Below are 13,563 nucleotides of genomic sequence, written 5' to 3' on the forward strand. Positions count from 1 at the left end.
TGAAGGCGGAATTTAATTTTTCTGAAAGCCCTAGGTACACGTGCTATCACAAAAATCAATCAGATGATTAAATAATGTATGATTTCATGAAATTAAGTGACAGTGAAGTGCAGTGCCAAGACACTGTTCCAAACTGGACGAAGCCCCGAGATTGCAGCAAAATCTGTTATTTTTGATGGATAATTACATTACCCTGATGTATAGAAACTACATAATGTTACACTACAGAACGACCTCTTTAAAGAATTTTCGGTTCAATCATTGCGCCTAAATTTCACATTGTGGCGATCACTTTATTCAGTGAACCGTGTTTATTTGAGCAGGGAAACGCAACGCAGAGCAGAGAAATACATGTCATACTTTTATTAAGAAATTATAATAAAACGTACAACCTAAAAGCCTAAATTACAGTTCTATGCAATACTCACAGGCTTTAATGTAACCAAACCCATTAAATAGAATCCACACTGCCAATCAGAAAACACAGTAAATAATAGAAAACGTGATCCCCAAAATAAATGTTGTGTAAAAACATATAACAAAAATATTGTTCGTGCCATTTTAACTTTATTCAATCCCCCTGTATGTAGCAAATGAAGTTGTTCAGAGTAAAATGAAACGTCTAGACTGTGAGCTTAAATTTCCTGTATGTTTAATTTGAGATGATTTACATTACTAGTGATCATTTTGATTGTTGTGATCCATAGTAAAATATGCCTTAAGGACAATATGTATGTTACACTTCGGTATCAGACAGGATATAAAAGAGCAGCATATATTTGTAGAATATTTGATAAATAAATGTTACCCATGCATAGACTACAGAATGGCATCTCATTCAGGCACCTCACCATAGCCCGGGTACAGTAAGTAGAGAACACAACTCATCCAGAAAGTGTAGCAAACACAATACAAGACACGATAACCACGGAGGATTATCATGTCCTGGATTATCAATGGTGAAATTTGTTCACAACCATGCATATGATGAATATTTGGGCATATTTGTATTTAGTGTGTAAAATAAAAACAAAAAAACCAAACCCTCCACATTACATCTGGACTAAAGAAAGAACAGCAACCAGGATTTACTATTGCTATAAGTCTCTGAAAAAAGTCACCACATTTGGTGCCGTACTATGAGATTCCTATAATACCACCAGTGAGAAAGGCAGAAATGTGTTTTGATAGCTTGCATGTTGGGATCACAAACTTAAAGTGTGTGTGTGTGTGTGTGTGTGTGTGTGTGTGTGTGTGTGTGTGTGTGAGAGAGAGAGGGAGGGAAAACAAGTGACCGTAACCACAATACTAAGGGCACACTGCCTCTTTTACAAAGTGTGAAAGGAGAAGGGAGGTAAGATTAGGTTACAGTTATTTTCCTGTTAATGAGAGTCTGAAGTCACAGGAGACATCCCAGAATCCTTAGCAGTGTTCAAGGTGTCGGAGGCTGCTGGGGAAGAGACTGTCTCATAGATGAATCTGTAGAGGCTGACGTCAGGTCGTGTCGTGTGACAATTCTTGCACACCTCGTTGAAGTACTGGTTTAAAAGGTCGTACAGCTGCCCTGTGAGGGTAAAAAAAGGGTGGTGGAGAGAGGGGAAGAGAGGTGGAGGAGAGACAAAAGGGACGCGGTCAAGAAACATGTAAGGAAGACGGGATTTAAGAGAATAGGACCAAAAGCACAAACGAATCGTGAACGAGAGAAACAGACACTCAAGCAGGTAAGAAAAAAAAAATGAAGGTGTACTCGGGCTCATTTATAAAGCAAGCGCACATACGCACTCGCATACTGCAACCCCCCCCCCCCCGTAGCTCCACTTTAGGAAATGGATGGCTAGAGGGGAATTTCTCTGAAAGGCTTCAATAAATGTCAACAGAAGAAAAATGAAGAGAGGGAGAGGGAAGAGGCCGGGGCCAGTTTAGGCAGTAATCCACTCTGCGGCTCAGGCTGAATGGATGGGCTGAGGAGCGGGGAGATGGCCCATATGGTAGAGTACTTTAACATACCCATGGAGTGTGTGCTGTTATTTATACACACAGTACTGTAATGACACCAAGAAGGAAAACCTCCCTTGAGGTACAAAAGCAAAAAGTTCCTGTTTCTAATAATTCTACTGAGTGACCACAGCTTAGCCACAAACGTCTTTTGTGTGAATCTTACCAACGGTGACCCGACTCTCGGTGAGGAAAGCGTGCATTTCATGAACATCTTTCATCAGCTGAGCATCTCCAAATGTGAAATACGCCACATCTCGCCCAGCCTCTGCTGCTGCCATGAATTGAATCAGCGCTGAAAAAGAGAGAAGGCGAATTTCAAGACGAAAATTCAGGCGACAACATTCCAGAATATAAAACTATAAAGGTGTAATTGAGCGCTGAAAAGCATGACAGACTAAATAATTGGTCAATAAGCCAGATAACGTACAGCCTGTGGCATAAAAGAACATGAGTGGCAATTTGTATTAGTGGAGTAAATAATCCAGTGTTGGTAGAATAGCCTCGTAAACAGCATTCAGTCTCTGAGCTCCTGCAAATTAGGTTTCATGATTTTTAAATATTTAACAGAATGGTTATACAGTTCAGATTAATGACATCATTTGCAAAAGCTCTGTAATCTTTACTTCAAAATACCCGACTAGTGTTATGTAAATACCACATCTCAAGTCAGCTCCTGGACTTTCATGTAAAATACAGTTATTAGCTTCCAAAAATACCAACTATGCTAACACTGGAGCTAATGGGCGGGGCCCCCCGGAAGCTAATATCATCCTCGGGGACTATGTGAAGTCCAGGGGATCTATTCATAGCATGCTGCAGAGGAAATTAGCAGCTTCAGTTTTAAATCCAACAGTCCAGAAGCACAGCCTTAAAGCACTGATGTGCACAGCAAAAACAGGGTACATGCGCCATGAATTTAGGCATACAGAAAACTCTGCACATCCAACACACAATTGGCCAAAAAACAACAGTAAGGGTCTCCCTGCTTATGAAGACTGATGTTGTGTAAGCAAACTGAGACCAGCATCAGCTGGATTTATGGTCGTCTTTCTCTGTAATCAATCGCCCATTTAATGGAAAACATAAATGTGTCAGATGATCTATAAAAGACTGAAAAGGGACAGGAGAGTGACACCCTGGGAGAGCTTCTAATTGACTAGAGAGGCTTGAGAGAAACAGCATCTTGGAAATTGTCGTACACCATTAGCTACATAAATGCTGAAAGTCCTTCAGCAGGGGCTCTACTGACTGGGAGATGCCGTGATCAAGTTTGAGCTACTGATATTCACTGCAGTCTTGGGAATCCAGCCTTAAATTTTTAACGTAAGAAATGTGACACAGATGCTAGCCTAGTTTATAGATTTTGTTGCCATAAATCATCCAATTATACCTTTGAGCCGTGTGTCTCCGCCAAAAGCTCCGCAGCCCCAGTTGCCTGTGGCCACTGCAGAGAGGTGCTTCCTGTTGGCATTATTTCGATGGAATCCGCAGTATGCCTGGAACGAAAACAAAAGAGGGAGAAGGATGTAAGAGTGGGGAAGACAAACAAACAGTACAGTCTTTTCTATGATCTCTCAGAGTCTATTAAAATTAATTAAAATCACATTAATGTATAATGTGGGGGCAAGTGTTAACCCTCAGGCTGAACCATAAGCAAATATAAAAATATGCAATAAAGCATTTACTCGACTGAGAAGAGAAAAAAGTCAGTTAAAAAAGTGCATAATATATATTTTTCTTAGTCATGTGAAGAAAAAAACTGCAGTAAATTGGGAGTAATACTATTGAGAGATATGTAGTATTTAGCAGTTAAGCGGTTTTACATATCACTTAGATTTTAGCAGCTGTACCAGACAAAATGTCAAAGCTCATGGTAGTGAACATTTTATCAAAAACAATATAACATCGGCCGTGTTCGGCACCATCGCACTGACACCTTTAAAAAGGTACTACAAATTAGAGCAGCACTTTATAGGTTTCTTGCCACCTTTCACAAACATGTTTGGAAAAAGAACCGCTGAACTAAATCTTCCCTCACCTTGTTGAGTTCTCTGGTCATCTTCTCGGGCAGAAACTGTTCCAGGAAGTGCCTGTATTTAAGAGCATCAATGGCCACAATCTCTGTACATCTTCTCTGCCAGTCATCCCTGGGAATGAAAGAAAGATTTTACATTTAAAATATCAGCACAAGTACCAACAAACACAAAAATAATCCTATGGAGGGGAGAGAAAAAATTACCTGGGTGTCTCGTCTTTGTGGATACCCACCCATTTGTAACTCTCAGCATAGCCAGAGTATTTACTGTATTGTTCAGCTCCTGCAGTATAAGACAAGGGAAATACAATATTACTCATTGCTCAGCAGTCAAAGCACACAGCAGGTTCTAAAATCAAATTTAGCGCTTTCTATGCTCCACATGAGCATACAGAGTATCAGCTTATATTGAATTGTCACGAATAAAGCACACTGATTTAATAAGTAATCTGCTATGGGGTTTTAAATGAAAAGCTTTGAGCTACAACTGGGAGAAAATGTAAGAACAGAACAAGCAAAAATTAATTACTGACACACCCGTGTTTTTAAGAGATTGAGTCCTTTGTAACACCTAGGGTTATGTCCTAAGGGTTAGAATAATACACCTATGCTTCTTTCTGAAAAGGCTGCCCCTTAAAGGCTCCATACATTAGGAATGATGTGGTTATATTACACTTTGTTGAAGAGTAGAAGTTAAACATGTGAACTAAAGTTGTATGAGCAGAGTATGAGAAAGTGTTTCTTAAGTTAATGGGCAGAAGCCACTAGAACAAAAACCAGCAATTATGGATAATTTTGCAAATATTTAATAAAAAATTTTTAATGTACATTTTTTTCTGCATTACATATAAAACTTTTTTGGTTTCCACAGAAATTGCGTTTTCTAGTAAGGCACTGGCTGTGCAAACAAAAGGAGCAGTTGCTTTAAAGGATACTGTGCCACTGCAGGTCCAGCACTGCAATTAAAGTGCTTTCCACAACACCAGCGACTCCTAACGTCAAAGAACAGGCTGCCCATATCACTGTGTCCACCAAAATTCTTCCTCCTCTCTATTCACCTTGAGCCACTTCAGTCTGGCAACCGCCCATAATGGCATCCCGCTATGCTGACGTCCATCAGGAGATTGCATCGCAGACCTTGTCTTCCGGTGTAAAACGCCAGTGGGCATTCAAACTTAGACTTGAGTTTTGTTTTACAAGTACTCTGACATTAAAGTTCCAGATGCACTTGAAGACTTGTGCTAGGGCATCGCTAAAGATGAAGAAATATGATCAACTCGACAAAAGAGAAAAGAGTCTAGCAAGAGAAATGGGACTTTAAGAGGAAACACAGCATTCGTGCAAGGAATACTGAAGATTTTAATGAATCTATGGCATAACTGGCCCATTCCATTAGTGCAGCAATGACCTTAGTTGGGCTATAAATTCTTTTCTGTCCAAATGTAATAAAGTTAAGTGGAGAGGAGGAGGATGGAAGAGGGAGGGAAGCACTATGAGGGGAGGGAAAGAGGGGGACAGTGACTAACCACCTGAAGGTCACTGGGGAGAGATAGGAATTTCAAGGAAGACAACATGGCGCCACATAAAAACAGACAACGATTGGCTTGCTGACAGAGTTCGTTTTTTTTTTTTCCATTGTGTGTGTTTCTTTGGTAAAGTGGTCCAGCAGCATGAACGTCATCCTATTTGTTTTTTCTACTTTTCAACCGACCAAAATAACAAGCATATAAAGTATGCCGAGGGACATCCGACAATGCAAATGTATTTTAATTTTTTTCAGATTTGTGTCACGTTACAAAAAAACAGAATCAATCAATAGCAGGCATTTTTGAGCGATTTAAGTCAAAAAGATATATTCTCATGCCAAAAAGATGAATTTATCAAACAGCATAATGTCTCAAAATGATCATTTTATGAAATAAAAGCATCAAAACAGTAAAACAAAGTAAGTGTTTATATTTTTTCCACACGTCTGCATATCTTAATCTGCACATACTTCTTTCTGTTGACACTGTCGAGATGTGAGGCATGGAAAAGAAAAAAAGAAAAGGTAGGATGACCAGAATTGCAAGAGGGAGGCAAATGAGAGGAAAGAATAACCGAAACACTGAGTTGGAGGTTGAAAAATAGAGCAATTCTGCTTGGGAGAAATGAAGGATAACCAAGCAGTCCCATCTGAATCAATGCAATGGATTTACCTTCGGACTGGAAGGAAGTATGAGGGCAAAAATAAATGGAGCCCAATAAACACAAAGAGCTCAATGAACAGGAGAAAATAACTCAGTGATGGACGAAACACCGGTTTGAACCAAAATGTAATACTAGAAAGGCATGGGAGATACATAGATGTGTCTAGTTTCTATTGGAGAAAGAGGAAAGCCAACACAATACCAAGGAATAATTGCCAAATAATAGCCTATATACCCCATGGCATGAAGATAAATTAAATGTAGAGTATTTATAGTCTGGTTACACCATATATCAGTGTCTAGTGGTTCTATATGTTTTGTAATAGTGTTTACTTTCTACTTGAAATAATCCAGTACATGTACATTACATAAGGGGACAGCTTGCATTGATACTCAAGTATTATTACACAATCAATAAATCTATCTATCCATCTATCCATCCATTTTATGACAATATTTCTATGTTGCAGGATCAGTACTCTAGATTTTCCTCTCCCTAACCACCTCCTCAAGCTCTGAAAGGCGGTATAGAAGGGGGACACCAACAGCCAACCAACAGATGTAAGTTCTCAAGCACGTCCTGACTCCGCCACATCCTCTCCTGGTAGGCGATACCTGTAGAAGGTGCCTGTAAGTATCTTAGTCAGATGTCTAAACCACCTCGACCATGTCCTTTGATATGTAAAGGTACTATAGCAGCTCAATACTGAGCCCCTCCTAAATGACTCCTCATCCTATCTTTATAGGAGAGCCCTTTCGGAAGAAGCTCACTTCCCCCACTTATGTCCACAAAATTACTCTTTCAGTCACTAGCTAAAGCTACTGAATTATTAGAGTAGGGATGTAGATCAACCAGTAAATTGATAGCTTTGCCGTCTCTTCACCACCACCACAGATCACACTGTACCGAACGCTGCACAGCTCCTCTACTCGAGACAGCAAGTGGAGTGAGCACTGAGTGAGCCCTCCACCCATTTCCAGCCAACAACTACTATCTCAAAATTGACTTGCCAATTTCATTCCCACCATATCACATTCAGTTGCAAACCAGTCCAGTATGACCAGGAGGCCATTAGTCATTGAATTAAAAAAAACACCTCATTCACAAAAAGCAAAGAGGTGATTCTGAGGCCCTCAAGCTAGAGACAAGCCGCTATTTGGCTATGCCTCAAAATTCTACCCATGAAAGTTATGAAGACAACCAGTGACAAAGGGCAGACCTGGCAGAGCCCAAACCCCACCACAAACAAGCCCAACTAAGTGGCAGCAATGCATAGCATGCTTTCACTTAGCTATAGCCCAAAACAAGAGTCCAAATACACAATACTCCTGAAAAACATCCCACAGGACATCCCAGGGAAAACCGTTAGTCAAACTCCCTTGAGATGATCAAGACCTTTTCCAGTGTTTGACAACCAGGTTGAAACCACACTGTTCCTTCTGAATCAGAGGTTCTAACTAATAAATGGACTCTCCGGAGGATCATGCTCATCAGGCTCTCATTGTTGTTGCCCAGGTGAGCATGGAGATCCCCTGGAGGACGACAAAGTCCCCACATGGTGACTCTTACAGCGTCCTGCTCAGTGACTCCAAGAAAACTTTTCAGCACATACTGTAAGCACAAACAAAAGTCAGGACCCATTCCCCAGGCAGAAAGAGCAGGGAGACAACCTTCTTATCCATCTGAAAACAACCCCAAAACATGAAATCACTTTTTCTTTAACTAAAAAAAAAAAAAAAAATAGATTGCAGTGATCAAGTTCCCAGTAAAAATGTCATACAAATCAAAGCCTCAAGACTTAAAAATACATATGTTTGTGTGAGAAAAAGAAAGAAACTACACACCTGTGATGATGAGGCATTCATTGTATTCAAGAGCTTCAGTAAAGAGGCGAGAGATAATGAGTTCAGGGTTGATAAGGAACCTGATTTCTTCTTGGACCAGTCCATGTCCTGTGACTCCACCACCTACAAACCTGTTGGCAAAGTCCGCCTAGTGAAATACAAAAAAAAAAAAAAAAGAAAAAGAAAAGAAAAAAAGAAGGACATTTGTTTGGCCTCAAACTTGAAATTAACATTTATTTAAAAAAATACAGATTTCTATTTGGTTTGTTGCATGACATGACATGTACGGTATGACATACTGCCCTTTGACCTATCAGTATAAATGAGAGAATTTGTGAAATTCTGTCACTGTCACTCCTGTTATTTAAACAAATACTTCAATTAGTGTCTCATTATCTATCCTTTTGTCCACTGTGGCCATTTATATCAGATAAATCTATAAAGATCATCGCAATGATCCTTCCTGCATGGAAATAATCCAATCAGGAAATTGTAACAGAACACAACCCATGAAGTCTAAAGATGTACTTCAAATCTACAGTGCATGAATGTGTGCAGATTTCCCACATGTCTGAGTTTTCATTTTCTAAGAGGCCTCACTATTCATTATCTATTCAGTGTTTATTCAACAAAGAGAAAAAGGAACCGGCCAATAAAAGGTCATTGCTGTTCAGCAGTCTGCCAACTTTATCTGCATTTTATCCAGTTGCATCTTTTATAACTTACTAAAAGTAAAGGACTTGTCCATCTGAAATTTTTAAGACTGAACAACATATTTGAGTTATGTCAAAAACTACAACCAAACCAATTTGACACCAACTCCTAGTGTCACAATCTAAAGTCACAAACCCTGAGAATCAATATACAGTCAGGTAAAGAAAAGAAAAGTGCTACAGCTCTGATTCTACAGGCCTCAGCTACCATGTTAAAAATGAAAGTTCATGACAATACAATTAGAAAAAGACAATAGTATGGAAGGGTTGCCAAGGGAAACCCTCTTCTCTCTCTCTGCAAAGAACATGGCAGCACAGTGTAGGTTTGCCAAGTTGGATCTGAACAAACACCAAGACTTCTTGAACAATGTCCTTTGGAGATGTTTGATGAAACCAACACAGCTTCTCAGCAGAAACACCTCAAACCATGTCAAGCACGGTGGTGGAGTGGTGATGAGTCAGGCTTCTTTTGCAGTCACATGACCATGTTTTTCAGTCTTAAAAAACTTCAACCCAATCCAGCTAAAAAAAATACATATATAATGATATGAAATGACCAAAATAACAGTCTGGACTAGGGATGGGTACCGGTTCTGACATAAACGGTAGTAACCAGACCGAAAAGCAGCGCACATTATTTCGGTGCTTTTTTTTCCCTGATCTGTGATACACTTTAGATTCTAGCCAATCATTTTACGTTTCCGAGGATAGTAGGCGGGCCCAGGTACGTACGTTCTGTTAGAGCAGAGCTACAGATTAAAAATGTCCAAGGCGAAGCGGTCAAAGTCTGGCTGTACTTCACAGCAAAATATGCAAACTCAGCAGCAACAAGTGCTTTAAGCTGATACTGTGATACTGTCAAAGGAGGTAACACCTGAAATCCGATGAAACACCTGGTGACGCATAGCGTTTTTTTTAAAAGCCCAGAAATGCGCCGTATTTGATAGCTTGCTGCGAGACCTCACACCGAGCACATCTACTGCGGGTGGGTTACCTGTTATGCAACATCCCCCAAAAACACGAAGAGGAGAGTCCTGGCCCCTAGCCCTGCCAGTGTAGCAGAAATGATGACGGATGACGGTGGCAGCAGCAGCCGTTCTTCTCTGCGTGAGTAGCTAATTTACGTTGAGTAGGCTAACCACGTTATTACATTAATGCATGTAAGGTGAACTAGCAAACATCATCATAGCTACATGCGGCTGTCCTCTTGTTTGATGGCAGATACTCCCTTCACCCTGGCTAAAAAGGCTAAAATGACCAAAGAAAAAGTGGAAAACAGTTAAACATGAGAGGTTTAGGACAAAGTTTGTGTTTTTTCCATTCTTTAAGCACCGGTTTGAGCACCGTTTGAGCACCGGCACCGTTTCAAAAGTACCGATTTGGCACCGGTATCGGATAAAACCTAAACGATACCCATCCCTAGTCTGGACTGATATTAATGACATTTTCCACATTTCAAAATCCTCTCTGTTACCCACAAAGTTCAAGATCTACACTGAATAGAGTCCAAGAAATAAAATTTTAAAAAACAGCCCAGGGATTTGTTGAAATAAGATAAATCCATACCAATAACCGATATGTTTGTGCTTATTTCTAGGACTCATGCTTCTTTGGGGAAGTATTTTCAGTGTGGTGCTTGAGCTTCATGCCTTGAAAGACCAGATCTTGTTTTTGTGGCACGCATAAGAGAACATCCCATTCAAATCACAATGCGGATATTTAAACAGCTTGTCAGGGGTGAAGGTTCTGCTCAGTGGCCCACAGCTACGTCAATCTGTGTGACAGTGGGTTTGTGTATGTTTTCTAACCAGCCACTCAACTCCTCACCTTCACTGGTTTACCCCTAACCTCACCCCCCACCCTTCAATCTCACCTCCCGACAGGATGACAGCTCGCTCTGCCCTATCAAAACTCAACACACAACCAATATCCAGCCTGCTGAGGTAGCCATCAATCCACCTACAGGACTCCAAGCTCACTGGGTCACCCCAGTGAGATGGATCCCCGACGTCATCTTTGTCTCTGTGTGCCTCCTTCTCCCTCATCCCCCACTCCAGGGTCCTCTCCTCCACCCTTGCCACTCGGAGCTACTCATGTGTATACATCAGCTGTCAACTAGAGTAAAATAAATGCGGCAGCTACACAGAAACAACAAGGGGGGTAAGAAGATGGGGTGAGTCACTGCAGACAGAGATTCAATAACTTGCATTGATATGCACAAAAATCATACAACTGGTTTAAAGCTGAAGGTCATATTTTTACTTTTTAAGCAAGAAAAATAGACTGATTGACAGAATCATACTCATTAGGTGTAACCACAGTAAAAAACTGCAGAATACTATTTGTATTTAAAATTAAAATTCTCACATTAAAAGAGAAAAGATGCTGTTAAGAAGTGCTTTGGATATTTTTAACAAGACATGGATGACATGAAAGTATTTAATTACTGAAGTCAGAGGTAAAACTGTGTGCTTAGTGTGTGGTAAAACATTCCTACCTGGAGCATTCCATATCCATGTTCCTCAATTGTCCCTTCACAAGTGATATGCAGGCGTGTCAGCTGAGTCTGAGAGCTGGACAAAAAAAAAGGGGAGAAAAAAAAACCAACGATTACAAACACTTCAACATTCATGTGGACTTCTCATCCACATTGGGGCCCTTTACTCTTTCAAATCCACCCTTTAAAAACACTGTCCTACTACTACTTTCATTGTAGGAATTTATATAATGGCAATTATCTGTGCACATGAGCACCAAAGAAGCTATGAGGAGTTGATGGTCACTATCCCACTCAGACAAAATCAACACACTTCAGAGTTATTCAGGAAAGATTTAGTGAAACTTTGATAGAATTTCAGGGTTTTACTTCCTGTTAAAATAACAATTACTCCCCTACAACAATTATATGCCTTCACAGAATGCAGAATATACTATTTGTTTTGGACAGAGTATGCCATGAATCGCAAGATAATTTATTTTAAATGCACTTCATTAGTTTATTATGTTCATAAGGAACCAGAGAAGTAATTATTACCTTTCCCAGTCTGGTGGATTGTTTAGTGTTTGTCTTGTAAATGTAACAAGACCCTTGGGTGCTTAAAAATAAAGCAGACAAAAGGTTATTCAACTGAAAGACAGGGAAGCGCAACAACTTCTACAACATTATGTTAGTTATTTTCATTGCTTACTAGTCTGTGTAACTCTCCTGAAGTAACACAGCAGAGTTTTCAATTTCTCAATTTTTCTTGGTGAAGGACCTTCAAACAACCTGAAACCAAAAGAAAATGCATGTCTGAGTTAAAAAACACTTAATTTAAAACACTACATGAAAAGGTTTATACAACTTCTGAAAAAAAGAGTAAAATGTACAGTGTCTCCCCTTCAAAGTAGTGTCTGTATGCCGTTCAGGCATATAAACAGTCAAACAAATTGAATGGTGACACTTGGCATTGTGCTATCCATCCAACTATCCAGTAGACCAACGGGAGGGGATGTAGAAGTGCAAGTCATCACAGCAACACTTCCACAGCAATGCTGAAAGCATAACCTTTCCAGAATATCTACGATGGAACATGAAGCCAAATCTAATTCAGGTCTAATTTTAGATTTTTATGGGGCAAGTTCCAAAACTTTATAATAGCACCTGTATTTTTGACATTAAATAATGTGTTACATTTTAGAAGATGAGAGGCATTAATGTTTCACTCATTTATTATCTAAAGCTCACTGCACAACAGGAACATGAGTGAAGTCACGCTTTCAAACTGGCATGATGTCTCTCCCATCTACCCTCATCCTTCATACAACGGCACTGCCTGAGGCCCCGTTTCAGTTTTTCAGTTACTATTAAACTAGGGTGGAGGGATGGAGAGAGCATTGGATGGAAAGCTTAAATCACCCCCATTCTAGTACACTCCCTCCATTAAAAGCGACCTAAGCTGATGACTAACCATAGTTCAGCATCTCTCCCTCCCACCACTTTCTGCTCAGACCGGTAAAGAAATAAAAACAGAGGGAACAAATTAAATGAAAAGGTAATTTGCTAAAAGCCTTACTGTGAGTAAAGAAAAAAAAGCTATTTATTTAAGATAATTTTTTCATGTCAGTTTTGGTTTTCTCTACACTATTTTCTTACACAGCACCTTACTCATCCTCTGTGAACCCCTTCACCCCATCAGTTCCTTTAGTCAGTGTTAATTTGGCATAATGTATCCTGGAGGACAACATTACTATGAGAAAGTGTAAGTGAAACAAGTAAATTACAGTGGGATTTACAGTATAGCCACAAATTATACCGCACTTGAGAAAGAAGGACTACTAATTATGAAGGATTTTGTTACAAAATATACTGCAGCAATTTTCATTTAAGGACAGTAATTAGTTGGTTCTTGTCGTCTATAACCGTACCTACTGCATAAAGTGCATATGGAGACAATATTTCTGACAGTTTTGCCATAACCTGTTCAGCTATTTTCTTGCAAACAAGGTAGACCATCTCACAATGACTTAAAAACAAAAACGGGTATTTATTTCTTACTAATGAGCCTTCATTGTTGACCAAACTGTTATTGGAATTCCCTATGTCATTTTCTTCTCAAACCCAGGAAAAGACAAGCCATAAAATGACAAGTCTTCTGCTTTCTATCCTCTTCCTTGAATCTATCCATCACTTAACAGAGGACAAATCTCGACAGTTCTGCCAAAACAGCAATCAGCAGATTGCTTGCTGCTCTGTTTGCCCAAGACAGAGCGTTAGTGTAACCGATAAGCTAAGTGACGGACA

General features: G+C 39.8%; 1 protein-coding gene across 2 annotated transcripts in view; it reads right to left on the reverse strand.

Annotated features, from left to right (window-relative positions):
* Positions 1-348: 348 nt before the first annotated feature.
* Positions 349-13,563, reverse strand: part of parga (poly (ADP-ribose) glycohydrolase a) — a 28,295-nt gene continuing 15,080 nt past the window's right edge. For both annotated transcript variants that reach the window (XM_004551695.6, XM_004551694.6), the window contains exons 10-18: positions 11,969-12,048; positions 11,815-11,875; positions 11,278-11,353; positions 8,068-8,215; positions 4,238-4,316; positions 4,037-4,145; positions 3,389-3,494; positions 2,162-2,290; positions 349-1,564 (exon numbers count right to left, since the gene is read on the reverse strand). In XM_004551695.6, coding sequence (XP_004551752.2) covers positions 1,383-1,564; positions 2,162-2,290; positions 3,389-3,494; positions 4,037-4,145; positions 4,238-4,316; positions 8,068-8,215; positions 11,278-11,353; positions 11,815-11,875; positions 11,969-12,048 — 970 coding nt within the window. In that variant the 3' untranslated portion in view covers positions 349-1,382. The remainder of the gene's footprint in view (positions 1,565-2,161; positions 2,291-3,388; positions 3,495-4,036; positions 4,146-4,237; positions 4,317-8,067; positions 8,216-11,277; positions 11,354-11,814; positions 11,876-11,968; positions 12,049-13,563) is intronic.

This window comes from Maylandia zebra, linkage group LG13 (genome assembly GCF_041146795.1).
Source record: "Maylandia zebra isolate NMK-2024a linkage group LG13, Mzebra_GT3a, whole genome shotgun sequence".
Classification (NCBI taxonomy): Eukaryota; Metazoa; Chordata; class Actinopteri; order Cichliformes; family Cichlidae; genus Maylandia; species Maylandia zebra.